The sequence below is a fragment of the Kogia breviceps genome, chromosome 17, assembly GCF_026419965.1.
Source record: "Kogia breviceps isolate mKogBre1 chromosome 17, mKogBre1 haplotype 1, whole genome shotgun sequence".
Lineage (NCBI taxonomy): Eukaryota > Metazoa > Chordata > Mammalia > Artiodactyla > Physeteridae > Kogia > Kogia breviceps.
The window spans coordinates 75,357,427-75,384,328 of record NC_081326.1 but is presented as its reverse complement, the minus strand read 5'-3'; the positions used below and the strand labels follow the sequence as shown (position 1 = coordinate 75,384,328).

Here is a 26,902-nt window from a genome sequence, read left to right as displayed (position 1 = left end):
GTTGCTCAGTCGTGTTCCAGAGCATTGACCTTGAGGGGGAGAGGCGTTGGAACGGACACCTTTCCTCTGAGCAGCGACGGGGTGACAGTGGGGCCCTGCTGGCCGCCTTGCCCGGCAGCCTCTGCGGCCACGCCGAGCTGAGGTGCCAGGAGGGATCCAGTGCTGACTCCTCCCGTGTCCCCGACATCCAGGCAGGTGCGTGGGATGATGCTGCCGGGTCCTGGCACCTCCCGTCCCTGTCCCCTGTCCCCTGTCCCCTGTGAGGGGCCCGGCCGGGGTCGCAGGGCCGTCTGCTCTGTAAAGAGCTCGACCTGCCATGGCCGGAGAAACACCCGCCCCCTCTGCCCCCGCTGCCCGGCACCCCATCCGCTCCTCTCCCTCAGTGCCTGACTTGGACAGCGAACGCCGAGGACCCGGGCCTGCTGTGTAAACCACCGCTTGTCAGCGGGGCACACCCGGCAAGCTTCTCACTTCCTGAAATACCAGCACGCTCTGCTGACTTGAATCAGGAGCAGAATTCGCCCTTCCTAAGGTTCTGTGTGGTGTAAAGGTCGAGGCTGACACCTTGAATTCTAGGCCGAATGCATAAATATTTTAATGGGCACGTTAGCAACGATTCTGAAAGGTGCTTCCCTCCTCCTTTGAAAACGATTTCCTCCTCCTACACAGTTTATTATTCTTAGTAGTTCAGCACAATATTCCATTTCTCGGCGTCTTTGGTAAAACATGAGCTAACAGCCGCTGGCGTGCCAAGGCACGCTTTTTTAAAAAAAATGTAAACTCTTTATTGAAGTGTGACATACAGAGAGGTGCATGATCCAGGTCTCCAGCTGGGCGAGTCGTCACCAGGGACCCCCACCCAGATCAAGATGAGAACCTACCAGCCCGAAGCCCCTGCCCCTCCCACGGGCAACCAACACCCTGGCTTCTGCCAGCAGACACTCCTTTAGCCCCGTCGGCCGTCGTGTAAATGGAGCCCGCGGTGTGTGCCCTTTGCGCACCAGCACGGGCGGGATTCCGCCGTGTCGTCCCGCGCGTGACTGAGCCAGACTCTCGCCGTTCCGGTGGCGACGCGCGTTGGCTTTGTGTTATAGGGAGGATGCGTGCAGAGTGGGGCGGGGGGTACATAGACCCTAAAGTCAGGCGGCCCTGGGTTTAAGTCCTAGGCTCCTACATTTTCGCTGTGACCCAGGGCAGATTGCCTACCTAAGCGTCTTTGGGCTTCAGATTTCCTGTCTGTGAAATGGATACAGGAATCCCGGCCTCCCCGGGCAGTTAGGAGGATTAAGCACCAGACACAACCTCCTGGTTCCAGCTGGACACGCACTGAGGCCTCCCCTCTTGCCGCCCCTCAGTAACCACTCAGAAGCCCACTGCTGGGGTCATTTAGTGCGTCAGTGGCTGTGAGGCCCCTCTGCGGGACCCTCATGATAGATTTCAGCTGTGAGGACCAGGATCCCGGGAGCGGAGAGCGTCAGGCCCTGGCCCGCCTTGTTCTGGGCCCATGGGCCCAGTACCTGGTCCCCGAGGGTGGCGTTGAGCAGCCCCTGAGACCCCAGGCCCTGGTCGGTGCCAGAGGAATGAGAGGGTCTTTGCCCTCGAGCCGCCACCCCTGCAGGTGCCTCTCCACGAGTGCACGGCGGCCCGGGCCCTCTGGGTCCTGTGTCCTGTGTCCTGCACCGTACGCTCTGTGTCCGTCCGTCCGTCCGCCGAGTGCGCCCTGCGCAGGTCCCAGGACAGCGGCTCTTCGGCCCGGGTCTGGCCTCGGGGCCACCTGATGCTTCCCCGTCGGGCTTTGGCTGATTTCAGACACCGGGCCTGGCAGGTGGGGACGTCTGCCTGGGGGCTCTCTAGAAGGCAGGGGTGTGTGCGCGTGGCCCGAGCTGCCCGGGGCAGGTGGCCTGCAGCACGCCCGCCCACGTGTGTAACGGCCCGCGTGTCTGTTGCAGGCCTTCCGGAGCAGTACTACAGCCTCACCTGGTTCCTGAGCCCCATCCTTGGCCTCATCTTCACCCCCCTCATCGGCTCCGCGAGTGACCGGTGCACCCTGAGCTGGGGCCGCCGGCGGCCTTTCATCCTCGTGCTGTGCGTCGGCGTGCTCCTTGGAGTGGCACTTTTCCTTAACGGCTCTGCCATCGGTGAGTGTCCCGCAGAGCCCTGACCGGGACTCGATAAGATGCGTAGGTTTAAAGAATCCAGACTGGCTGCTCCCAGACTGGGCAGCTGTGTGGGGCCCCGGGCGCCCGGGCGGTGGCCAGGCCACGGGCCCCACGTGGGAACGCCGTGGGAACCTGTTCTCAGGGAGCGTTTCCTGTTGTGATCCGTTTGTTTTGAATGCGTATCTGACACCACGTCCTGTTTCCAGCATTATTTCAGAAATTATCTTTTCTCTTTTTTTTCTCTCCCTTTCTTAGGCTTGGTATTGAAAATGTCCAGACCTAGTGTGATACTTTGTTTGTTTCTTTCGTGTACTCGTGGTTTGTTTTGCTTCTTTTCGTTGTTGTTTTGTTTTCAATTAAAGCAACTGCATGTGGGAAAATAGCTTTTGCTTGAGAGCAGCCGTCAGCACTGGTGAAAAACAAAACCCTGTTCTCTGGCAACGACTTTCTAAGTCGAAGGCTTAGTCTGTGTTCTGACATAGGCGAGCCTGCCCCAAGTCTGCATCAGTTCAGGCAGGGCTCACTGACGCTAGGAGGCTCGGGAATTGGGGAGGGCGGCGCAGAAAACGTTGCCGTGGAGCCAGAGCCTCGCTCACCTAGCTGCTCAGAGGCTGCGTGAGGCCGCCTGGGGCGAGCTTAGTGCCAGCTTGGTGGGGGCGGCCGAGGAAGGCCTCCCTGAGCGGAGCGCCCACCCACCTCCCCGCCGTCCAGATGCCCCCGGATCAGGAGTCCGGGGGTGCCGCCCTCCTGGCACCTGCGGGCACAGTTTAGAGGGCATGTTGCGGCTTTCTCGAGGACCTGCGTGTGCAGGTGGGCCCGGCCCACTGTGGCCCAAACGCAGCGGCACGGAGCTCCGGCCCGGTGCCCTCTGTCTTGCTGCGCCTGTGTTGCTCCCGGCCGTTTCAGGGTCCAGGTAGCCAGCAGCTTCCCTGCCCTCAAGCAGGGTGGGTGTGTCTGAGAGCCGCCTCATCTGCAGAGCTCAGGGGCTGGTCCTGGGTTCCAGGCCATGAGCCCAGCGCCCCCTCATCACTTTGGTGCACAGAGTGCCCCTGGGTCCCACGGCGGTGAATCCAGTAAAGCCAGCTTTAGCTCAGCTGTCAGGGGAGCAGGTTGGCCTCTGGGTTCAGGGCCAGACTCACCTGAGGCAGGTGCTTGATCACGGCCCACAGCCTCCTTCCCAGAGCCAGGAAAGACAAAACTCTCCTGCCGTAGGGAGAGGCTGTGCCAAGGAGCACGTGCCCTTCTGGCTGGGGTGGGAGGCCGCTGTCTCCCCAGGAGGTCACTGCCTGCCACTGGGCCGAGATCGGCTGCTCCTTTGTGCCCTGTCAGGTCTGTCTCTCGGCGATGTCCCCACCCGGCAGCCCATTGGCATCGTCCTCACGGTGCTGGGGGTGGTGGTCCTGGATTTCAGCGCTGACGCCACCGAGGGGCCCATCCGCGCCTACCTGCTGGACGTGGTGGACAGTGAAGAGCAGGACATGGCCCTCAACATCCACGCCTTCTCTGCCGGTGAGAGCGCGCCCTGCCCCCTGGCCCGCCCCCAGGCCCCTGTCCCGCGTTCGCCATCGCCCGGTCCTGACCCGGCTTGTCTGCGCTCGGCAGGGCTGGCAGAGGCTGCTCCCATGGCCTCCGCGTGAGGCTTTTGTCTCAGACGCCGGTGGGCGAGGCAGCGAGCTGGGATCCTGGCAGGGCCAAGTGACTGTGGTCTGGGGCGGGGCACGTGCTAGCCGGGCGGCCCCAGTCCAGGGCCCTGTGCTGGCCGCTCCCTGCAGTTGGGCAGCTTTCCCACCCGCCGGGAATGTGGGAATGTGAGCTCGGGGGATGGCGGTGAGCGCGGAGAGCGTTCCCCAGGCAGCCGCCCGTTTCTGCCCTAATCCACGAAGCCGGAACCTGTCAGGTCAGGATTCCGAACCCGGGCTGAGGTGTCGTTCCTCATGTCCTTGTTCCTCCCGTTTTCTCTGAGCGGCGGCCCTGGACCCCAGTGTGTGTGTGTGTGTGGAGCCGGGGGGAGGTGGCGGGGGGGGGTGAACCCCCGTCTGGGTTCCCCCCAGCTCGGCTCCCTCCTTGGGGGCCGAGGCGCCTGCGCGCTCACTGCTGCCCCGCCCCGCCCCTCAGGCCTCGGCGGGGCCGTCGGCTACGTGCTGGGGGGGCTGGACTGGACCCAGACCTTCTTGGGCGCCTGGTTCCGGACGCAGAACGAGGTGCTCTTCTTCTTCGCGGCCATCGTGTTCTCGGTGTCGGTGGCCCTGCACCTGTTCAGCATCGACGAGGAGCGCTACAGCCCCCAGCCGGAGCGCGGCGTGGACGCGGCCGATGCGCCGGCCCCCGGCCCCCGCGCCAGCGTCCTGGACGGCGGCGCCCTGTTCCCGGACGAGGTGCAGTCGGAGCACGAGCTGGCCCTGGACTACCTGGACGCGGGCATTGCGCGCAGCAAGAGCGACTCGGTGCTGCACGTGCCGGACGCCGCGCTGGGCCTGGAGCCCGAGCTGCTCTTCCTGCACGACATCGAGCCCTCCATCTTCCACGACGCCTCCTACGCTGGCACCCCCTGCAGCACCAGCCAGGAGCTCGCCCGGGCCCGGCCGCCCCGCCTGCCCCCGCCGCTCTGCGAGCCCGCCGGGGAGGACGAGACCCTGCTGGAGAACCACCTGAGCACGGCCGGGCTCCCCAACGGAGGCGGCTCCCCGCCCCGCGGCGGCCTCGGAGGCTGCAGCCGCATAGACGGGAAGCCCTCGGCCACGGCGGGCTCCGGGCGCCGGCGCCGGCACATGTTCCGCCGGCAGGCCTCCAGCACCTTCTACTATGGCAAGACCGGGTCCCACCGCTACCGCTACCGGCGCGCCAACGCCGTGGTCCTGATCAAGCCCTCGCGCAGCATGAGCGACCTGTACGACCTGCAGAAGCGCCAGCGGCAGCGCTGCCGCCGCCGCAACCAGAGCGGGGCCACCACGTCCAGCGGGGACACGGAGAGCGAGGAGGGCGAGGGCGAGACCACTGTCCGGCTGCTCTGGCTGTCCATGCTGAAGATGCCCCCGGAGCTGGTGCGGCTCTGCCTCTGCCACCTGCTCACCTGGTTCTCCGTCATCGCCGAGGCCGTGTTCTACACCGACTTCATGGGCCAGGTCATCTTCGAGGGGGACCCCAAGGTGAGCGCCCGGGGACCCCCACTTGGGGCACTGCGGGGGTGGGGGGGCGGAGCCCGGCTGCGGTGACAGCCTGGTGCCCTGGCGCCCAGCAGGCCGCCCCCAAAACTGCAGGGGTGCATAACGGTGCGCCGCCGGCCAGCGCGCGCCCCTGTTAACGCGGTCGGGAGTCGTCACGTGCCCCCGAGAGGGCATTCGTTCACGGTGGGGTCCGCGGCGAGCAAACGGCAGGCTTTGGCAAGTGCCGGAGCGCCGAGGAGCCAGAGGCAGGAAGGCCCACTCCCGCCGCGTGCAGAGGGTTAAAACCGCGATGTTGTTGGCTCGCGGCCAGGCCGGCTGGGCCTGGCTCCCAGTCCCCGTGGCGTCACGACTCGCACCTGCGCCAGTGTCGCCCAGAGTCGGGCCGGGAGGTCCGAGGTGGTCCTGCCGCGGGCTCCGCCCTCCCCGCCCCACGTGGTCCTCACCGTGCTGGACCGTCTGAGCTGCTTCGTGCGGCCTCTGGGCTCCACGGGGGCCGAGGCAGGGGCTGCAAGTCGCGTCTGCCAGACGCGGGGCAGGAGCGAGGCTCGGGGGGGGGGGGGGGGACCGCAAACGCTCTGCCACAGGTCCCGGCCTGGGCCCTGGCCGTTCCTGCACCGTGTGGTGGGTGCCACCACTGTACTATGCGGCTTGCCTGCAGTCGAGATGTAGATCTCGACGTAAATGACCTCCTTTGCCCGGAGGTACAGCGCTCTGTCCCCGCCCCCTGAACCCCAGTCTCGTTTCTGGAACAGGCTCCATCTAACTCGACTGCATGGCAGGCCTACAACGCGGGCGTGAAGATGGGCTGCTGGGGCCTGGTCATCTACGCGGCCACCGGTGCGACTTGCTCAGGTAAGCGGCCCCCAGTCACGTGAGCCGTTTGTCTGGACGTGCTCCACGACTGGGAAGACCGGCGGGCATCCTGCTCTGTGGACGGCGGGCCCTGACGAGACAGGGCCACCCCTCGGGGACAGCAGCGTAGAAATCCACCCATCCTCATCTTGGGAAGAAGCCACTTTAGCCTGATGCCGGGAACCGGTGTCCTGAGACCCGCCGCGGGCTGTCCTCCGGGCGGGCGTCTGCCCGCCCAGGCTCCTCGGGGAGGGGTCTGACCACGGCTCAGGGGGTGGCGGTACTGCAGGAGCTGTGCCCCTCAGCCAGGAGGCCGGGGGAGGTGAGGCCGGCATCCTGGGTCCTGCCTGAGCGCATACGGTGTGTTTGGGCCCTGCAGGAGGTGTGGGTGGCTGGAGGAGACAAGCATCCTTTCCCTGGGGTCAGCTGTGCCCTGGAGGATAGGGGTGCGGGTGACAGGCTTGAGTCCCGGGAGCGACCTGCCGGCACACCTTCTGGAAATGGGGCAGAGCCGCAGTTAGGGGTCTCCTGGCTGAGCCTGGGCCGGGCCCCCTGCCTGTGCTCTTACCTGAGGATGACCAGGAGGAGGATAACGGCCAGGGGCAGCGGGCAGCCTTCATGACGGCCACGGTGCTGTCAATGCTTTATTTAATAGAGCCCTTCTCAGGAGGGCTGGGTCCGGAAGGGTGATCGGGGGTCTGTCCTTCCAGACCCAGAAGGGGTGGGCGCTCGCGAGGAAAACCAGCAACAACTCAGTCTTCGAGGCAGGACCGGGCATAGGGCCCAGGAGGTGCTGAGTGTGCCTGGATTGGTGGAAGGATCAGGAAGGCCTGGCCTTGCAGGGTTGGGGGGCCCCGGGGAGCTGCAGGATAGCACCAGGCTGTGGGGTCTGGGACCAAGAGCGCCGGCTTCCTTCTGAGGTGCGGAGCCCCTGGCGGCCGAGGGGGCCACGGCGAGCTGTGGCCTGTTGGGGAGCAGCCCGTGGTGGCCTGGCGGGGAAGGAGGACGGGGCACCCACCCGTTCTGAGCCAGGCTGCGTGCCGCGGTAGAGGGAGGGGGACGAGTGGGCGGTGCCCGTCAGTCACTGCGGTGGCCCCTCTCTCTGCAGCCCTGCTACAGAAGTACTTGGACAACTACGACCTGAGCATCAGGGTCATCTACGTGCTGGGGACGCTGGGCTTCTCGGTCGGCACAGCCGTGATGGCCATGTTCGCCAACGTCTACGTGGCCATGATCATGATCAGCACCATGGGCGTTGTCTCCATGAGCATCTCCTACTGCCCCTACGCCCTGCTCGGCCAGTACCACGACATCAAGGAGGTGTGTGGCCAGCGGGGCCTTGAGGGGCTGGTGGGTGAGGTCCCGGGGCGGGGTCACCAGCTGTGGGCGGCTCTGGGGTTCTCACCGGCCCTGCTGCATGGGACATTCCTGCTCACGCCTTCCCTCGCACTTGCACCCTCGGCCTGGGGCCTACCTGGGGTAGACTTCGTGTGTGTGGTCTAAGGTAGATCTCAGAACTTTACGGCTTCCTCATGGCCATGTGACCCGGTGTGCCCACCTGCACTGCCGGGCCGTGATCATCGTAAGTCAGGTGTCTGTCTGGGGGGATCTCTGTATTCTCTTCCGTGGCTCTGTCTGTCCTTAGACAGATGATGCTACACTGTCTTAAGTAGTTTTATAATAGGACCTGAAACCTGGTAGCCTTAAGTTCTTCAGCTTGGTTCTTCAAGATTGTCTTGGGTATTCTTGACCATTTAAATGTTAGAATCAGCTTCTGGGATTTTTAAAATTGGAAACACATTGATTACATATATCCATTTAGAGAGAGTTCAAAGTTTATAGTATTGGGCCTTTGTGATATTCCCTAAATATGGTGTATTCTGTTAATTGCTATAGTATATTTATGGATTCTTCTGGCCTTTCTGCATACACGATCACATCATCCACGGATAATGAGCTTTATTTCTTGCTTTCCGATTCTTTTTAAAGACAACACTTCTGTTTCTCATTTGTATTTTTTTTTTAATGAATTAATTTATTTATTTTGAGCTGCGTTGGGTCTTCATTGCTGCACGCAGGCTTTTTCTAGCTGCGGCAAGAGGCGGTTACTCTTTGTTACAGTCCTCGGGCTTCTCATTGCTGTGGCTTCTCGTTGCGGAGCACGGGCTTTGGCGCGCGGGCTTCAGTAGTTGCGGCACACAGGCTCAGTAGTTGCGGCTCGCGGGCTCTAGAGCGCAGGCTCAGTAGTTGAGGCGCACGGGCTTAGTTGCTCCGAGGCGTGTGGGATCTTCCCGGACCAGGGCTCGAACCCGTGTCCTCCGCACTGGCGGGCGGATTCTTATCCACTGCGCCACCAGGGAAGCCCTTCCCATTCTTTTTTTTTTAAACACCTGTATTGGAGTATAATTGCTTTACAATGGTGTGTTAGTTTCTGCTGTATAGCAAAGTGAGTCAGCTATACGTATACTCCAATTCTTAATAGGTTTAATTTATTTTCCTTGCCTGATCGCAGTGGCCAGAACCTCCAATCCTGTATGTCCGATAGAAGTCGGGTGAGGACGGGGACAAGCAGGCTGAGGGGAAGGCAGGTTTTGTGTCCAGGCTTCTGAGCTAATGTTCACACCCTGGGAAGGATGATCGACGGCTTGACCCCCGGCCCTCACGCCTGTGTCCTCCTCTCTTGCAGTACGTTCACCACAGCCCCGGGAACTCCAAGCGTGGCTTTGGCATAGACTGTGCCATCCTCTCCTGCCAGGTCTATATCTCCCAGATCCTGGTGGCCTCCGCCCTGGGCAGCGTGGTCGATGCGGTCGGGACTGTGCGCGTGATCCCTATGGTGGCCTCTGTGGGCTCTTTCCTGGGCTTCCTGACGGCCACCTTCCTGGTCATCTACCCAGAGGGGTCTGAAGAGGCCAAGGAAGAGCAGAAGGGCCTGTCTTCCCAGGCTCTGGGCGAAGGCGGGAGCAGCAGCGTCGAGAAGCCCACGGTCCTGAAGCTGTCCCGGAAGGAGGGCCCGCAGGGGCTCGTGGAGACCGAGTCGATGGTCTGAGCCGCGCCCCGTGCACACACATTCCAGGGTGGGCAGGGAGGCGGGGAGGCGGGGAGGGGCGGGCGACACCGCCCCCTGCAGGCCGGCCGCTGGGGCCTTAGCGGCAGCGCAAACCGCAGTGGAGCCTCGGGAGTTGGAGGGTAGCTCTGCGCCACTAGGCAAGAATACCACATTAATTACTTTTCCCACAATTAAAAAGAATCATTTGAAATCTTTTTTTTTAATCGAAAAAGATCTTTTAATTCCAACTTTGTCTTTTACTCTGCAGGTATATTATTCTGCATGGTTTAAAAGTATAAACCAGATTTACGACGTAGGCCATAAGTGATTTAGGAAAAAAAAATAAGAAATTTGCATTTCTAAAGTTGTAATTGAAAACAAAAATATCTGATGTATTTTGCTATATCTTATCTGAATTCTTCAGATAGTGGTCATGTAGTCAGTGACTAAAACATTTTTATCAAATTTTTTTCCCTGTGGACGCCTACAGGTATTTGGACGTTCTGTCAGATCTCATCACATTTTGTTGGTGCTGCAGCTATTGGAGAGTATTTTTCTCTATGATTACTTTAGAAAAAAAATTTTTTTTTCTTATTTTTTTTTTATTCCCCCCCCCAAAACTGGTTTTCTTGGAAGAACGGCATCTGTCTCCTGTTTTCCTCAGAGTCTGCCGCATTGTGCCCGGACAGCCCCGTTCGTGGGCGGCGGGCAGCAGTAGTAGTGACACCAAAGCCAGGAGGAGGCAAGGCCCCCGGGTTCTCGTGGGGTGACCAGGGCAATTCACAAGGGCCAATTCCAGACACCCCGCCCAGCGGGCTGGGATGGGCCGCCAGCGCCGCGGCAGCCCTTTGCACTAGCACGCCTGCCCCTGCCTGCGGGTCCGCCTGTGTGTTGCTGCTGCCTGTGCTCAGCCCTCCTGCCCGTCGTCCTGTCCGAAGCTCCCCGGAGAGGCTGTGATCCTTGCGTTGCACTTTGATTTGTCTTTAAACCATTTGTGGGGGAAATCACGAGGGCAGAGCTCCCAGCGTGGCTCTGCCCCTGGCGCCCCACCGCCAGGCCCGCACGCCGGACACTCTGCACCCTTCTGACCTCTGCGCCTGCTCGCCCCGCTGGCCGCTGGAATCAGAGCCACCTCACAGTGAAGAAGTGGGTCTTGGGACCGCAGGAAGGTCCGTCCGGTCCACGGGTCAACTCTCGGCGCGGTGTTTCTGGTTTCAGCGGAGGGCCAGACTCGGGCCCCGGGGAAGCACGGTCGCCACATGCTGCAGCTGTTTGGAAATGCTTTTCAAACCACACCCTCTTTATAACTAAGCCGTTTCTGCTTTTCTTCTTTGGAACGGTCAGTCTAGGTTTACTGATCTCAGGAGAAAGAGGGAGGCCTCCCGCCCATCACCCGGATAAAGTGAGAGAGGATTGTAATACTTCGCTGCCTCAAGTTGATGTTTTTTTTAATAAAGTACTTTAAAATGCATGAGAATCATGCTGCAATATGATCGTTCTAAAGCAAACGTATATTTCAAGATGAAATTAAGCAGTTTTTAAATAAACGACTTGAATTTTCTGTGTGTTGAAAGGAATAGCCGTGTTTAATGTATCTGACCAGCCTCTGGTCTTGCCCTGTCTCTCCGTTGCTGGTGGCACTTTGTAGGCTGTGATTTGTGACCAAGGAGCAGCGGTGCCTGTCCATGTCGGACGTGTCCACAGGCCACGTGTCCTGCCTCAGAAGCCCAGGATCGCAGAGAACCGGCCGGAAGATGGGAGTGTTTTCGATAGCATCATAGCTGGAGCGTGGCCTTGGGAGTCTCGTGCTTGGACGGGCAAGTCCTTCCCACCCCTGAAGGCCCTCTCGGTGTCCCCGAGGCCCCCACTGACCCACCGGCCATCCGGTGTGTGCTTCTCAGCACTCTCCCCCTCGCCCCCCTCCCCCGCCAACCCAGCGGGTGCCCCCAGCAGGTCACTTGTATGCAGTTCAGTGGCCTTCATGGCTTCCGGATGGTGGGTCCTCCTACTGTGATTCGATCGCAGCCTGCGTCGAGCTGCTCCTTGAGGGATCTCCTGGCAGCTAGAAAGCGGGGAGGCCAGAGAGCAGACAACGTGGGGGGTGGCGGAGAGGGCCACCCCTCGCAGGCCCGCCCCTATCCACAGCCAGCGCTCCCTTCCAGACCCAGGGCCCCCAGGGCCCGGCTGGGGGCTTGATTTATAGGAGCAAGAGGGGCCTGTGGCTAGACCAGCACCTGAAAAGCGTGTTGACCCTGGAGATCCCAGCCTTAAACTTGATCCGTGATCTGAACCAGCGAAGACATCAGAGGACGTTTGTTGAAGTCACCGTTAGGACAAGAACCGTGCTGGAGCTGCAGAGTGCTTGTGATAAAGGCCTGCAAAGGGAAGGGCGTGGCCGCTATTGGTGGCTCCGCGAGCAGAAGTGAGTGTGCTGCCATCGAGTTTTACAGATTTCAAAGCCCTTTGGATGTTTGTGACCAAAGTGTGTCTTAACTGTGTCGGTCTGGGAGGGCAGGTGCCTTGCGGTCTGGGTCAGGAGAGGTCCTGGAGCCGACCTGCAGCTCTACCCTCCCGGCCCCTCGCCTGGGGGTGAACTTATTCCCAGGTCGCACTGACTTGAAGCTCTGTCGTCGCCTTGTGTCTTTAAGAAAAGCCGAGGGGCAGGGCGGGCGGGCTGCCTGCACGCAGGGTTGCGACCGACCGACTGTGGCTCGGGCTGCGTTCTTCTATCGCCGTACCTCCGGGCGACGTCCCCCGTGGCCTGCTAACTCGAAAGGTCCTCTGTCTGGTGCTCCGGCCGGGGGGCTGGTCAGGCTGTGACCAGTGGGCTGTGAGCACCCCTGGGTGGGCTGGCCGGGTGGCTGAGGCCCTGTGGGCTTGGCAGGGGTTTGCTTGGTCGCCGAGTCGTATAAATGGACTTACTACCAAGACAGGGTAACATAGGTCTGGTTTGCACCCCTGGTTCCCTATGAAAGTCCGCTGAGTGGAGAATCTTCCCAAGCGATGCCCCAGACCCGCGGCGGGGGTCTGCCCCGTGCGGCAGTGCCCCGTGGGGGGGCTCGAGGGGCCGTCGGGGTCGGCCAGGCGGGACCTGGTCCCCGTTCTGTCGGCAGGGTCAGCACTAAGATGTAGCCTGGGTGGCTGGAGGGCCCCTGAGGTGGGGGGGTGGGCAGCAGTGTCCCCCAGAGGGAGGCAGGATGGCTGGGTCGTTGGCTCCCAGTAGCCCTTGGGTGTGTTTTCTTAAAGGGTGAGTGTGTGGAGACGCAGATCGCCGGCCCCCAGAGCCCCTAGGTGGGGCCTCTCAGGCTGCAGAGCCTGTGGGGAAGGGCCGCCTTGTCTGTCCAGCCTTCGCCTTCCGGGCCCCGCAGGCCTCTGTAGCCTGGGCTGAAAGATGCTCCAGGAGGTGCCAGCCGATCCCTTCGGCGGCGGAGGGCGTGCAGCGGCCAGTGACGGGGACAGCTGCGCAGAGCAAGGCTGTCAGACACCAGATTCTCTGGACGTGAGCCACCTTCGAGCTGTTGGGCTTCCACCCGGCCTTCCGTGCACCCTCGGCCGCCCCAGCTGGGAGCGCAGGCACCCCCGTGGGGGGCCTCCTGGGAAGGTTGCTGCCAGAAACGGACGTGCCCGACTCTTCGTGTTCCATCTGCAGGCGGCTGCTTCTAGGACACGCCATCCATCTTCTGCCCGCTTCCGGGCCTGGGGCCTCAGGCCTGCCTGACAGGGCTGACGCCACGTTCCACCCCCTGGGCGTTGCTGGGGCACAGCTGTCAGCGGAGTGGTGTCGATTCAGCGCGGCCCTTGGACGCCCGGTACGTTTGGGGGCTGCTGTCATGACCTCCTCGTGGGCAGCCACCCGTCGCCGTCCGGGCCCCTTGGCCAGCCCGTCCTCGGGAGTGGCCGCCTCCACTGGGCCCTCCACCGAGCTGAGTGCCCACCCTGCCCTCTTGCCCGACCCCAGGCTGCCAGGGGCACGGCTGCACGTGCCGCTGACCGAGACTGTCTCTCGGTGGCAGAATGACCCAATTGTTGGAAATGCCTCTTGCCGCCAGAGAAACTCCCCTGGCATCTCGGAACAAAACTTATTTAGTTCCATTGTGAACTGGCCACAGGACAACTTTTTTTTTTTTTAAATCAACTTAATTAAGTTGGAGCACTGTAATAGCTCTTGCTGATTTTAGCAGTGATATAAGTGTGTGTTAAACACACAAAGTTTTATGAGGAAAAGGGATTATAAAGAAAAGTAATATCGCACGTCACTTAATTTTTTTATTAGGCGGGCACAAGCGGCCTGGTGTTTGTGTGTCTTGATGCAGAGCCCTAGGTCTCGGGGCTTCTCTCCGGTAGATGTGGCTGCATGGCACTCCCCGCCCCATCCCTGTGCGTAAGGTCCTGTCTGTGTAACACGCTCACCTTCCGGTGTAGACCAGGCTCTCCCTATGTCTGTTTCACTGGGTCACGCTGTGGTGGAAACTTAATAAACCTTTCCCTGCCCGGTGACAGCGTGGGTGTGTCTGTGTCACCTCTCCAGAACCCCTCCCTCTGCCTTCTTGTGGCTGGGCTCCTGGAACCTGGGTGGGTCCATCGTGGGGAGGGCAGAGACGCCCTGCTCTGACCCAAGGCTGCCCGTGGGTGTGGACTAGGTAAGGGCTCCTGAAGTGTCCCCAGAGGCTCTCCCAGCCCCAAACCTGGGGGCCCGTGGCAGAACTCCCAGGCCCTCCAGGGCACCTGCCAGAGGCGAGGGGGTTGGGTGGATGGGTGGGTGGGGGTCTCAACTCGGCCCACCTCACCTGGCTCAGGTGGGCTTCGGGCTGAGCCAGCTGGGGATGATAGCCACCCAGCATGCTGGTGGCCTGACACAGCTCTTTCAGGCCAGACCCCGAGCTTGGGGCCCCAGGCCAGGTGTGGGAAATGTCCGGCAGCCCTTCCTTGCCAAGGCCTGTCCTGGTGGTGGGTAATGGGGTGCTGACAGCTGGTAAGAGAGCCTTCCAGGGAAGGGGGGAAAGCTCAGGAACGGCCCTGGGTACCACCAGCCCGGCCCGGGGAGCGGCCAAGCTGCCATCAGGCATGGGCTGGGTGGGACCCTGGGCGGCTGTAAGCCGCCCTGCACTTGGCAACAGAAGGAAGGAAGGGGGAGGGGCTCGCCCAAGGTCACGCAGCCGGTGAGAGATGAACGCAGGATGGGTTGATTTGTTCCGAGGCTGCTGACCTTCAGTGGGGCGCAGGCTGGCTCTGAGTTGGGGCACTGGGGAGGCCTGCCTGGGGGTGGCGGAGAGGCGAAGGGGCCCGCTCGGACCCTCGGCGGGGTGGGGTTGGGGGCGAGATCACCACGGGGTCCCGGGGTTGCGCCTGGGCATCAGGAGGATGGAAACTGGGAGGCCCTGGCCCTGCGCTTGTGCCCTGAGCGCCCCCGCGGGCAGAACCTGGCCACACCTCCCTGCCGCGGGGAGCAAGGGGTCGTGCCTCCCTGTCGTGGGGACTGAAGGGTCCGCGCGCGTTGCCCCTCCTGCCGCTGTGCAGGCAGCGAGCGGCGGGCCCTCTCCGTGGGGAGGGGCTTGGAGCCAGGGGCCCCGCCCTCGTCCTCTTCCCGGCTAAGCGAGCGCGCAGCGCCCCCTGGTGTCCGTCCGGCCCCTGCCCAGGATGAGCAGAGCCCTCGAGACCTGGCGCGGGCCGGAGGTGCTGGGCCGCCCCGCCTCACCTGGCTCAGGTGCAGTCACCCGCCAGGGGAGGCCGCTCCAGGCCGCCGGCTGGAGGACGCACACACACGGGCGGTAGATAACGGAAAAGCGGTGCCCCAGACCCCGTCCAGCCCGCACGCCTCCACATCTGTCCCACGTGTGCTAAAGCAGAAACAATGTTTTTGTTTTTGTTTTTGTTTTACAAAAATTGGACCACACTATGTAGAGTTTGCAATGTACGTTTTTTTGTTTCGCAGACTAGTTGATCAGCTTTCCTTATTGGCACATACTGGTCTACTACATGGTTTTAACAGTATGAACAGAGGTTTTTGTTTGGGGTGTTTGTTTCATCTTTATCGGAAAATCAGAAAAAAAGTTGTATTTATGTCTATTTACCTTATCTATTTTATGTCTATCTAACCTGTCTGTCTATACCTCATCTATTATCATTCTAAAAACTCACTAATTTGTGTTTCTGGGAAGTATGCTTTAGGATTTTCCTGGGAGTGGGAGAAGAAAAATTTATTAGTGAAGAGAGTTAAATTCTTAGGAATCTCACATTTGGTTTCAAACTCAGTCTGGAGGACACATTGGCTTTAATTATAAAGCTTTTATATGCTTCCCATTTGCACAGTTCTCTTACATCATTCTGTTACACGCTTGATTCTGCCAACAAAATGGAGAGACTTATAATTTTTAGATCAGGAAACCGAGCTCTGAGATACCAGAAGGTGGACACACAGTGTCTTTTCCAGGCCCTTAGAAATGATAGAAAACACACATACGCACTCTCAAAGACAAGAGTAGGACTCTTCCCAGGGTCCTAGAAGGGTGGAGAGCAGCAGGGTCCTGAAGAAGGAGACCCAGCCTGAAGGACCACAGAGGACTTTTGCCAAGTGGGGTGGCGGCAACTAGCATACCCACTACACGCCCTCTTGGCGGTAGGTGACAGATCCAGAGTGACACCGTTCCCGGCACAGCTGCTGCAATGCACACAGGAGACTTTGGACTCGGCTGGGTCTGCATGGCACAAAGTGAGTAGACCTTTGGCGTCATCTCGTTAATCTGAGCACTGTGCATCAGGAAAGTGTGTAATTCAGGATTAATCATGATTTGCCTCCTTTTTCTCTTTGATTTCAACTTTTAGTTTTGCTTTAAAATTAGCTTTCTTGAGGTATAATTTACAGGCAGTAAAATTGACCAATTTTAAGTGTGCCGTATGGTAAGTTCTGATAAATGTGGAGAGAGTGTAAGGAGCACTGCAGGCATGATACAGTGCTTCAAAAAGTCGAACACACGTCGGGTTACGATGCAACCCGGCAATTCCACTCCTAGGGATACACCCAGGCGAAAGAAGACACGTGCACATAAAAACTTCTGTACACATGTTCACGGCAGCATATTCTGTCCCCCCAAGAAGTTCCCTTGTGCCCCTCTGTAGGCGTTCCCTTCTCCCACCTCCTATACATGACAATCACTCGTTTGCTTTTGGTCACTATAGTTTTTGCCTTTTCTTGAGTCTCATATAAATGGAATATAATAGTATGCAGTATTTTGTGATAGGTTTCCCTTATTTAGCATATTTTTTTTAAATTTGTTTATTTGGGGCTGCGTTGGGTCTTCGTTGCTGCGCCCGGGCTTTTCTCTAGTTGCGGCGAGTGGGGGCTACTCTTCGTTGCAGTGCGGGGGCTTCTCATCGTGGTGGCTTTTCTTCTTGCGGAGCACGGGCTCTAGGCGCGCGGGCTTCAGTAGTTGTGGCACTCGGGCTCAGTAGTTGTGGAGCACAGGCTTAGTTGCTCCGCGGCATGTGGGATCTTCCCGGGCCAGGGCTCGAACCCGTGTCCCCTGCATTGGCAGGCGGATTCTTAACCACTGCGCCACCAGGGAAGCCCCTAGCATAAATACTTGAGATGCATCCATTATTACTGCAGGGACCATGAGCTTGTTCCCTCTTATTGCTGAGTAGTATCCCATGAAATGAATGTCCTGCAATTTGTTTATCCATTCAACAGTTGATGGACGTTTGGATTGTTTCTAGTTTTTGGTTATTATGAATAAAACTGCTGGGAACTTTTGAGTAGGAGACTTGTGTGTATAGTAATGAAATGTACATTTTCATTTCTCTTCGATAAATACCTGAGAGGGATTGGTGAGTCAAACGACCAGCTGGTGAGTATGTGTATTTTTAACTTTATAAAAACTGCCGGACTCTTTTCTGATGGGTTTGAGAACGGGCTCTATACCATTTTGTGTTACCACAGTCGAACGAATGAGGCTCTGGTCTCTGCACATCCTTGTCAGCGTCCTAGTCAGCGTAGTTTTAAAAAATTTTAGCCATTCTATGGGTGGTGTAATGGTGTCCCATTGTGGTTTTAATCTGCATTTCCTTAGATGTTAAGCATCTTTTCCTGTGTTTGCAATTCGTATATCTTTAGTGAAATGTCTAACCTAGTTTTTTTGTCCTGTTTTTTAGTTGGTTTGTTTTCCTTGTTGAGTTTTACGGATACACGTCTTTTATCAGATGCGTATTTTGTAGAGATTTTCTCCCCATCTGTGAGAGAAGGCAGTCTGCCTTGTTCCTGACTCTGCACGGTGAAAACGTTCGCTCTTCACCAGTAAGTACTGGGTTTGCTGTGGGGTTTTTGGTAGCCGCTCTTTACCCAGTTGAAGAAGTTTCTTTCTATTCCTAGTTTGCTGAGAGCTCTTAACATGAATGGGTGTTGAATTATGTCAGATACTCTTTCTGAATCTGTTTTGATGAACTTGTGTTTTCTCTTTTTGCATTTGTTAAGATGGTGACTTACATCAGTTGGTCTTGAATATTAAAGCAACTTTGCATTCCTGCGATGAATTCCACTTGGTCCTGAGGTAATGTCCTCTTCATGTGTTGCTAGATTTGGTTTTCTAAACTGTTTGTAAAGATTGTAATATTTTCTTTGTAAAAACGTGTCTTGTCTGGTTCTGGTAGCCAGGTAACGTTAGAGTCTCATAAGCTTTCAACTCTTCTGTTTTTATGAAAAAAAAATTATCGTAGAATTTGTATTGTTTATTCCTTATATATTTGGAAGAATTCATCGGTGAATTCTTTATGTCATTTTCTTCCTGTGAAGGTTTTAAATTATGGGTTAAATTTCTTTACCGTAAATAAGCCTATTCAGTTATCTGTTTCTTCTTAAATGAGCTTTGGTTGTTTATATTTTTCACATAAATTTTCCATTCCATCTAAGTTGTCAAATTTATTGGTATCAAATGCAAAATATCCCCTAATTCTTTTTTAACAGCCATAGAATCTGTAGTCTTTGTTTTCTAAGTGAGGTGAATTTACATACAGTGGCCGCACAGGTGCAAGTGTGCAATTCCATGAGCGTTTTGATAAATACCTCCACCTGAGTAACACACTCGCTCTGCATGGAATAATGCCCTCATTCTAGGGAATTCTCTCTTGATGCCTTCCAGCTCAATCCCCCCCACACCCCGTACCACAGGCAACCACTGATTATGAATTCAATCACCATGGACTGCTTTTGTCTGTTTTGAACTTCTATAACTGGAAACGGTTCGTAGCCTTTGTGTCTGTCTACTTTTGCTCGGCGTGCTTTTGAGAGTCATACACATTGCTGTTTAGTTCCTTTTTACTGCTGTATAGAATTCCATTGTGAGGATATATCACACCCATTTTCAAGTTGATGGGTGTTTCCAGTTTAGGGCTGTTACATTCTCATAAGAGTCTCTCTGTAGACATATGTTTTCATTTCTCTTGGGTTAAAAAAACTAAGTGTGGTGTTGTGGAGTTGTAGTGTAGGTATGTGTCTAGAAGAAACTGACAAACAGCTCTCCCAAGTGGTTATGCTATTTTTATGCAGCAGTGTATTAGAGTTCCATTTATTTGCTCAACAGCCTCATCTTTATTTGCTATTGTGAATCTTTAATATTAGCCATTCTAACAAGCACCAAGTGGTATGTCATTGTGGTTTAATACGTATATTCCCCTGATGACTAATGACTTTAAGCATCTTTTCAAACTGGCCAACCATATAGCTTCATTAGTGAAGTATTTTTTGCCTATTTTTTAATTGAATGTTTGTCATCTTCTTGATTTGTAGGAGCTCTTTATATATTTTGGATACAAGTCTTTGTCGGATGTAGCACTGTCAATATTTTCTCCCAATCTGTGGTTTCTCTTTTCACCACATTAATGGTGTATTTTGATGAATCCAATATATTAATTTTTTCTTTTGTATTCAGCACTTTTTGTATCATTTCTAAGAAATCTTTGTCTATACCAAGGTTCCAGAGATATTCTCCTGTGCATGCTTCTAGAGCTTTTATAGCTTTAAATTTAGGTGAACCACCTTGAATTAAATTTTGTGTAGTGAGATAAGGGTTGTACAGTGAGATGAGGGTTGAGTTTTTTTCTCTTTTCCATACATTTATCCACTAATTGCAGCACTGTTTTTTTTTTAAAGACTTTCCTTAGTGAATTGTCTTGAAATTTTTGTTGAATATCACCTGACTGTACACTTATGTGTCTAGGCCCTACATTTTGTTCCATTGACGTGTTTATCCTGAGTCTTAATTACTGTATCTTTTAGTAAAGCTTTGAATCACATAGTGTGAGTCCTCTGGCTTTGATCTTCTTTTTAAGGATTATCGTGACTATGCTACTTGGCATTTCCAAAACTATCCATATATCTGTATCGATATTGTCAAGATGTTAGTTTTCTCTCCACGTCGACCCAGTAGATTCCATTTAATCCCAATCCAAGTCCCAACACAACTTTAATCAATATATACTGACAACTATATCTATTTTAAAGTTGTGTTGGGATTTGGATTGGGATTAAATGGAATCTGTCGGGTCGACGTGGAGAGAAAACTTGAAATATTGAAAACTTGACAATATTTAACCTTCCAGCCCATTAACATGGTGTATCTTTTCATTTATTTAGGTCTTTTAAAATTTCTCTCAGCAATGTTTTTGAATTTTCAGGGCACAGGTCTGATGCATCTTAAATGTATTCCTATTTGATGTGTTATTAATGCTACTGTAAGTAGTATTTTTACATTTTCCAATTGTTTGCTGTTAGAATTTGTTTTACATTGATCTTGAGCTGTGACCTTGCTAAATTTACTTACCTAATTTTAAAAAATAGATTCTTTTCAGGATTTATGTAAGCAATCATAATTGCCTGTGAATAAATGTACTTTTCCCCTTTTATTTTTCTTGCCTTACTGCCATGACTGGAACCTCCAGGACCATGTTGAATAGGAGGGATGAAAGTGAACATCCTTGCCTTGTTTCCAGTCTTAGAGGGAAAGCAATTAGATTTTCACTATTTTTTTTTTTTTTTTGTGGTACGCGGGCCTCTCACTGTTGTGGCCTCTCCCGCTGCGGAGCACAGGCTCCGGACGCGCAGGCTCAGCGGCCATGGCTCATGGGCCCAGCCGCTCCGCGGCATGTGGGATCTTCCTGGACCGGGGCACGAACCCCTGTCCCCTGCATCGGCAGGCGGATTCTCAACCACTGCGCCACCAGGGAAGCCCCCAGACTTTCACTATTAAGGATGTTTTTTGCTGTAGGTTTCTTGTAGATGCCCTTTATCAGTCTGAGGAAGTCCCCTTCTATTCTTAGTTTGCCGAGGTTATTTTATCATGAATGTTTTATTTTGTCAATTTTTTTCCTGCATCTATTGAGGTGATCATTATGGCTTTTGTCCTTTATTTATTTAGTTATTTTTGTTGTTGTCCTTTATTTTGCTAATATGTTGAATTATACAGATTGGTTTTCAAATGTTAACTTAACCTTGTATTCCTGGAACAAACACCACTTGGTCGTGCTATTTTATCCTTTTAAAATATTACTGGATTCAATCTGCTAATATTTTGTTCAGGAATTTTGTATCTATGTTCATGAGGAGAACTGATCTGTACTTTTATTTTCTTGTAAGATCACTGTCAGATTTTAGAACAGGGTTATGCTGGTCTCCTGAAGTGAGTTGGAAAGTGTCCTCCCCTCCTCTATTCTTCTGAAAGTTTCTATGCAATTTTAATATTCCATCCTTAAGAGTTTGTTAGGATTCACTAATGAAATCAACTGGCCCTAGGATTTTCAGAAGGTTTTTGACTAAAGTCAACTTCTTAATAGATACAGGAATATTCAGATTTTCAACTACTTGTCTTGCATTGGTTTCATAAAGTTGCTTTTTAAGAAATTTATACATTTCATCTAAACTGTCAAATATATTGCCATAAAGTTTTTCATGATATCCTTTTGATGGCTATAAGATTTCATCCTGTCTCATTTGTGATATTGGTAACTTGTGTTTGCTTTTTTTTTTTTTTCTTGATCAGTCTTACGAGAGTGTACCTATTATTATTATTATTTTTAACATCTTTATTTGAGTATAACTGTTTTACAATAGTGTGTTAGTTTCTCCTTTACAACAAAGTGAATCAGTTATACATATGTTCCCATTTCTCTTCCCTCTTGTGTCACCCTCCCTCCCACCCTCCCTATCCCACCCCTACCTGTTATTTTTAAGAAACAATTTTTGGCTTTGTTGATTCTGTTTTCCATTTCATTGATATTTGGTCTTATCTTTATTATTTCCTCCTTTCCTTGTTTTAGATTAAATGTTTTTTTCTATATTCTTATAATGGAAATTCAGATTGTTGACTTTAAACCTTCTAGTAGAGGCATTCAAAGCTATAATTTTTCTTCTGAGCACTGCTTTAGCTGCATCCCATAAATTTTGAGATATTGTGTTTTCACTGTCATTCAACTGAAAATATTTTATAATTTCCCTTGTGATTTTTTTTTTAGACCCATGGGTTATTTGCAAGTATGTTGTTTAACTTCCAAGATAATTTTAATATGGAGATTTTTGTGTAATTATTGCCGTTGATTTTTTAACAATTAGAGGTTTTTTAAAAATATAATTTATTTATTTATTTAGGCTGCGCCTGGTCTTAGTTGCAGCATGCCGGATCTTTACTTGCAGCATGCACACTCCTTAGATGCGGCACATAGACTTCTTAGATGCGGCACACAGACTTCTTAGATGCGGCATGTGAACTCTTAGTTGCGGCACGCATGCGGGATCTAGTTCCCCGACCAGGGATCGAACCCGGGCCCCCTGCTTTGGGAGCGCAGAGTCTTACCCAGTGGACCACCAGGGAAGCCCCTGAGTTCTAATTTAATTTTGGCATGGTCTGAGAACATTTTCTGTGATTTAAATCTTTTCCAGCTTGTGGTCCAGCATACGGTCTAGCTTGATGAACACCCCACGTGCACTTGAAAAGAACGGATATTCTGCTATTGTTGGGCGTAGTGTTCTATAATGTCAGGTCACATTGGTTGATAGTGTCGAATCTTCTGTAGCCTTGCTAATTTTTTGTTTGCTTGTTCTATCAGTTCCTGAGAGCGGTGTGTTAAAATCTCCCAGCGTAGATTTGTCTGTTTTCTCCTCCAGGTGTACCATGTTTGCATCACGTTATCTTGAATCTCTATTACTAAATGCGTATACACATAGGACCATTATGTCATCTTGATGTACTGACCATCTCATCCTCATGCACGCCCCTGTTTGTTTCTTGTAAATATACCTTCAGTTGAAGTCTGTCTTTCGCCTGATGTTAACAGCTCTACCAGCCTTATGCTTCTCCCTTGCAGGGTATACGTTTTTCATCCTTTTGCTCTTACCGTTTGCATTTTTATATTTAAAGTGCAGCTCTTGCAGATGACATGTAGTTGGCCTCTCCCCTGTGTGTGTTGGTCTCTTCTCTTATTCCAAGGATGCTTGTCTTTGGGTTCAGGACCATCTCATCGTGAGATCTTAAACGTAGTTATATCTGCAAAGATGCTTTTGCCAAATAAGGTCACAGTCACAGGGTCCAGGGGCTAGGACATGGACAGATCTTTCTTCTTCTTTTAAAAAAAATTTTATAAATTTATTTATTTTTGGCTGCGTTGGGTCTTTGTTGCTGCACGCGGGCTTTTCTCTAGTTGCGGCGAGCGGGGGCTACTCTTCATTGCGGTGCGCGGGCTTCTCATTGCAGTGGCTTCTCTTGTTGTGGAGCACGGGCTCTAGGCGCGCAGGCTTCAGTCGTTGTGGCACGCGGGCTCAGTAGTTGTGGCTCGCGGGCTCTAGAGCGCAGGCTCTGTAGTTGTGGCGCATGGGCTTAGTTGCTCTGTGGCATGTGGGACCTTCCCGGACCAGGGCTCGAACCCGTGTCCCCTGCATTGGCAGGCAGCAGCAACAGCAAGACAACTCTGCCTGGTTTTCCAACTGTGCCCGCTCTAGTCATGTGGATAAAACGCCTCTTCATCTTCTTAAGGAATCCCCTAGAAATGGACCGAAGTCATGCACTTATAATTCAGATGTTACAATCACATCCAGTACCAAGGCTGTCATTTGAGAGCAACCCGTGCATTCGCATCTTCCGAGAACAAATCATAAAAGTATTCCCTGTGGCCAGGGAGTGGGTTGAGCTTTTGACTGTCATCATGGTGCCATGCCAGCCCCCAAACCAAGCTTTCTTGTCTATTGTCTGAAATACGGCTGGAGAGCTGAAATTAAATTAAAGTAAACGAGCTTCTAGTTCAAGATAAACACTTTTTTTTGGGTACCAATTTAATTCCGGTTTCTAAAGCTGAGGTAGGGAAGTCATCATTGTCTGTTTAATGAATTCTGGCTCATTTTTGGCCTTCCCATGACAAATCATTCATCGTGGAATCTCTCCAAAGCACAGAGGAAACACCGAAGGCATAAAAGTGCCCTTATCATTTCCACAAACTCCACTGGCAAGATTGTTTTTACATAAATACAGAACCAAACACTTGCACCAGCCAGTTTATTCCCCTTTTAACTCCATTGTCCACCTCTTCTTCCTCTTGTATATAAAAGATTATTTCCTAAAAGCCTCTGATTTTTCTGTACTCATTTCAGTTGCAATCACTGTCAAATAAGATCTTGGAAATTATCACCAAGAATAAAGGAAATGCAGTCTGCATTAAAGTAACTTGACAGGTGCTTAGAATGAATCAGAACAAATCCATATGATCCTGTATTAATTTTTTTCAGTGTTATTTTTCTTATTGAAGTATAGTTGATTTACAATGTTGTTACTGCTGTATAGCAGCAAAGTGATTCAGTTACACACACACACTTTTAAAAAATATTCTTTTCTATATGGTTTATCATAGGCTACTGAATACAGTTATCCCTGTGCTATACCGTAGGACCTTGCTGTCCACCCATTCTGTATGTAACAAACAGTTTGTCTCTGCTGACCCCAAACTCCCACTCCACCCTTCCCTTAACCCTCTGCCCCTTGGCAGCCACAAGTCTGTTCTGTGTCCGTGAGTCTGTTTCTGTTTTGTAGATTCATTTGTGTCGTATTTTAGATTCTACATATAAATGATATCGTATGGGATTTGTCTTTCTCTTTCTGACTTACTTCACGTAGTATAATAATCTCTAGTTGCATCCATGTGGCTGCAAATGGCATTATTTCATTCTTTTATGGCTGAGTGATATTCCAGTGTGTGTGTGTCTGTGTGTGTGTGTCTGTGTGTATATATGTACCACATCTTCTTTATCCATTCATCTGTCGATGGACACTTAGGTTGTTTCCATGTCTTGGCTATTGTGAATAGTGCTGCTATGAACACTGGGGTGCCTGTCTCTTTTTGAATTAGGGTTTTGTCTGGATATATGCCCAGGCATGGGATTGCTGGGTCATATGGCGCTTCTATTTGTAGTTTTGTAACGAACCTCCATACTGTTCTCCATAGGGGCTGCATCAATTGACATTCCCGCCAACAGTGTGGGGCGGGGCCTCCCTTGTCTCCACACCCTCTCCAGCATTTGTTATCTGTTGACTTTTGAATGTTGGCCATTCTGACTGGTGTGAGGTGCTACCTCATTGTTGTTTGGATTTGCATTTCTCTAATAATCAGTGATGTTGAACAGTCCCGTATTATTTTAAAGTGCCGCCACCAGTTAATGTTGGATAAAGTAAGGAAACTGGACAACAGTGTTTTAGTAAAAAAGAGAATTTATTACCAACGAGGTGAAAATACCTGGTTACGTGTGGGTTGGAATTCAATAATTTATGTGGATTTCTGACAGGCTTCTACTCTCATTTTTCATGTGCTTACAGAAGCAGAATTCCACCTTCCTTCTAGAAGTCAGTCAGGGGAACACACCCTCCCCAGAAGGAAAGACTCTGGGGGGGGGCGAGAGGGGAGGGGGGCCGGATTAGGCCGCCTGGCTGTTCTCCGCACCACAGTCTCAGAACATTCCAAAATGTCAGTCAGTGATCAGACCCTCCAGAACGCTTGGGTTCTGCAGACCCAGCTGGAGGCCCGGCCAAAGCTCTCACCTGGGAGGCAATGCAGATGCCTCTGAAGACTGGCTGTGCGCTGGGGCCTGACAGAGACCCTCACAGACCTCTCAGGGTGAGCGAGGTCCGGCGTGATGTCTATCCAAGTCCCCAGAGCCCAGGGGTGAGGTCCCGGCAGCCAGCCCCCTGTGGCAGAGCGCACCGTGGGCCCATAGGGGACGGGCCTCAGGCCTTCACGCAGTGCAGCCGTGCCAGAACCTCCCTCGCTGACGAATAGGGGACGATAGCTCAACGGTAATGGTAAAAATGTACAAAAGGTCCCTTTTGCAAATATTTATAGCTAGTAAGATAAGAGCATAGCTAGTATTATCCTCAGTTAAATAATAAGGCACCATCTACATATACATACACGCTGTGCACCTAGGATGCAGGTGCAGCGGAAACGGATACGAGTAGCTGGTAAGGGTTTGTGCTATTTTAGATGGAATGCCGACCTTTGGGCGAAAGAAGTCTCTAGGCTTTTTCATTATAAAGAACGTCGCATTAGTTAAAAGGGAAAAGACCCAGCGCTTGCGTCAGCTGGCCCTGCCCTGTCCAGAAAGCCTCAACCCAGTGCAGGCGCCGGTCACCTGCGCTGTCGGGGGACAACAGCAAGGGCAGGCGCAAACCTCTTCAACCACACGTGGTCATTTAAAATACACCCCTTCTCGTGAGCTTTGCTGGGAACAAGAGGTCAGTGTCTGGCTGTCGGGCTTCTGTAAATCTGGTGCTTAGTATGTGGTGAGTGAGTGAAGTGGAGGAAAAGCAAGGCCCGAGCTCTGCAGGTCACGGGTGCTCCGGCTAACGTGCTCCCGATGGCCTGCTGCTGGCCCAGGTCGTGGATTCTGGAGCCGTGTAGACAGCACAGGGCGACTTCTCAGCGGAGGCTGCCTGACAGGGACCCCAGCCTGAAACGGTCCAGTTTAATCAGCTAAGTCCAGGGGAGAAACTGCGACACCATCGGTCTCGTCACTGAGGCCAGACAGCCAAACAGGCCCCGCAGCGGAGCCCCCCAGTGCCCCCCGCCTTCTCTGGGGAGGCGCCAGGCGCCGGCAGAAGCCGCATCCCTCGCTCACAGGGCACACGCGCCCTTGGCTACTCGACCTTCCAGATGGCGATCTTGCCCTCCTCGCGGCCGGACCCGCTCAGCACGTATCTGTCCTCCGCGGAGCAGAGCGTCATCACCGTGTCCGCGTGGGCCACCAGCTCCTTCTCCACCGTCCTCCTCTCGGCGTCGATCACGTAGATTTTCCCCTTGCGTCTCCCCTGCGACAGCCCTGTGCCGCCCACCCAGAGCTGCTGAGGAGACACGGGCACCCCGCGAGCAGCCCCCTCAGCGGCGTGCGGTGCTCCCTCGGGCACCCCCAGACCCACGTCCTTCCCGGCCGGGCCTTCAGCAGCAGCCCCGGGGCCGCCTTACCTGCTTCTTCACCCTGATCATGCAGTTGATCTTGGAGCAGTCCTGCAGGTGGATCCTCTGCGGCGGCTGGGCGAGGTCCCGCAGGCTCCAAATGTAGATGTCGTCGTACCCGGCACAGGCCGCCCAGAGCTGCTCCTGCTAAAGCGGAGTGGGTCACGACGCGGGCGGTGGCAGCCCAGTGGCACGGGGGTGCCGGC

At 53.6% G+C, this 26,902-nt stretch overlaps 2 protein-coding genes across 11 annotated transcripts in view; one reads left to right on the top strand and one right to left on the bottom strand.

Moving 5' to 3' along the window:
- The window catches only part of SLC45A4 (solute carrier family 45 member 4), a 78,532-nt gene extending 61,075 nt beyond the window's left edge, over positions 1–17,457 (top strand). Inside the window, exons 3-8 of one of the 2 annotated variants that reach the window (XM_067017587.1) lie at positions 1,950–2,138; positions 3,489–3,668; positions 4,275–5,305; positions 6,076–6,175; positions 7,284–7,495; positions 17,373–17,457. In XM_067017587.1, the coding sequence (XP_066873688.1) occupies positions 1,950–2,138; positions 3,489–3,668; positions 4,275–5,305; positions 6,076–6,175; positions 7,284–7,495; positions 17,373–17,393 (1,733 nt within the window). In that variant the 3' untranslated portion in view covers positions 17,394–17,457. Of the gene's footprint in view, positions 1–1,949; positions 2,139–3,488; positions 3,669–4,274; positions 5,306–6,075; positions 6,176–7,283; positions 7,496–8,861; positions 9,274–17,372 lie in introns of those variants that run through there. The other variant, XM_059043029.2, reaches the window with a different exon arrangement.
- A 7,483-nt stretch (positions 17,458–24,940) lies between these two features.
- The window catches only part of DENND3 (DENN domain containing 3), a 54,138-nt gene continuing 52,176 nt past the window's right edge, over positions 24,941–26,902 (bottom strand). For 2 of the 9 annotated variants that reach the window (XM_067017584.1, XM_059042998.2), the window contains exons 22-23: positions 26,706–26,840; positions 24,941–26,584 (exon numbers count right to left, since the gene is read on the bottom strand). In XM_067017584.1, the coding sequence (XP_066873685.1) occupies positions 26,723–26,840 (118 nt within the window). In that variant the 3' untranslated portion in view covers positions 24,941–26,584; positions 26,706–26,722. Of the gene's footprint in view, positions 26,585–26,705; positions 26,844–26,902 lie in introns of all 9 variants that reach the window. The other 7 variants (XM_059042996.2, XM_067017582.1, XM_059042997.2 and 4 more) reach the window with 6 other exon arrangements.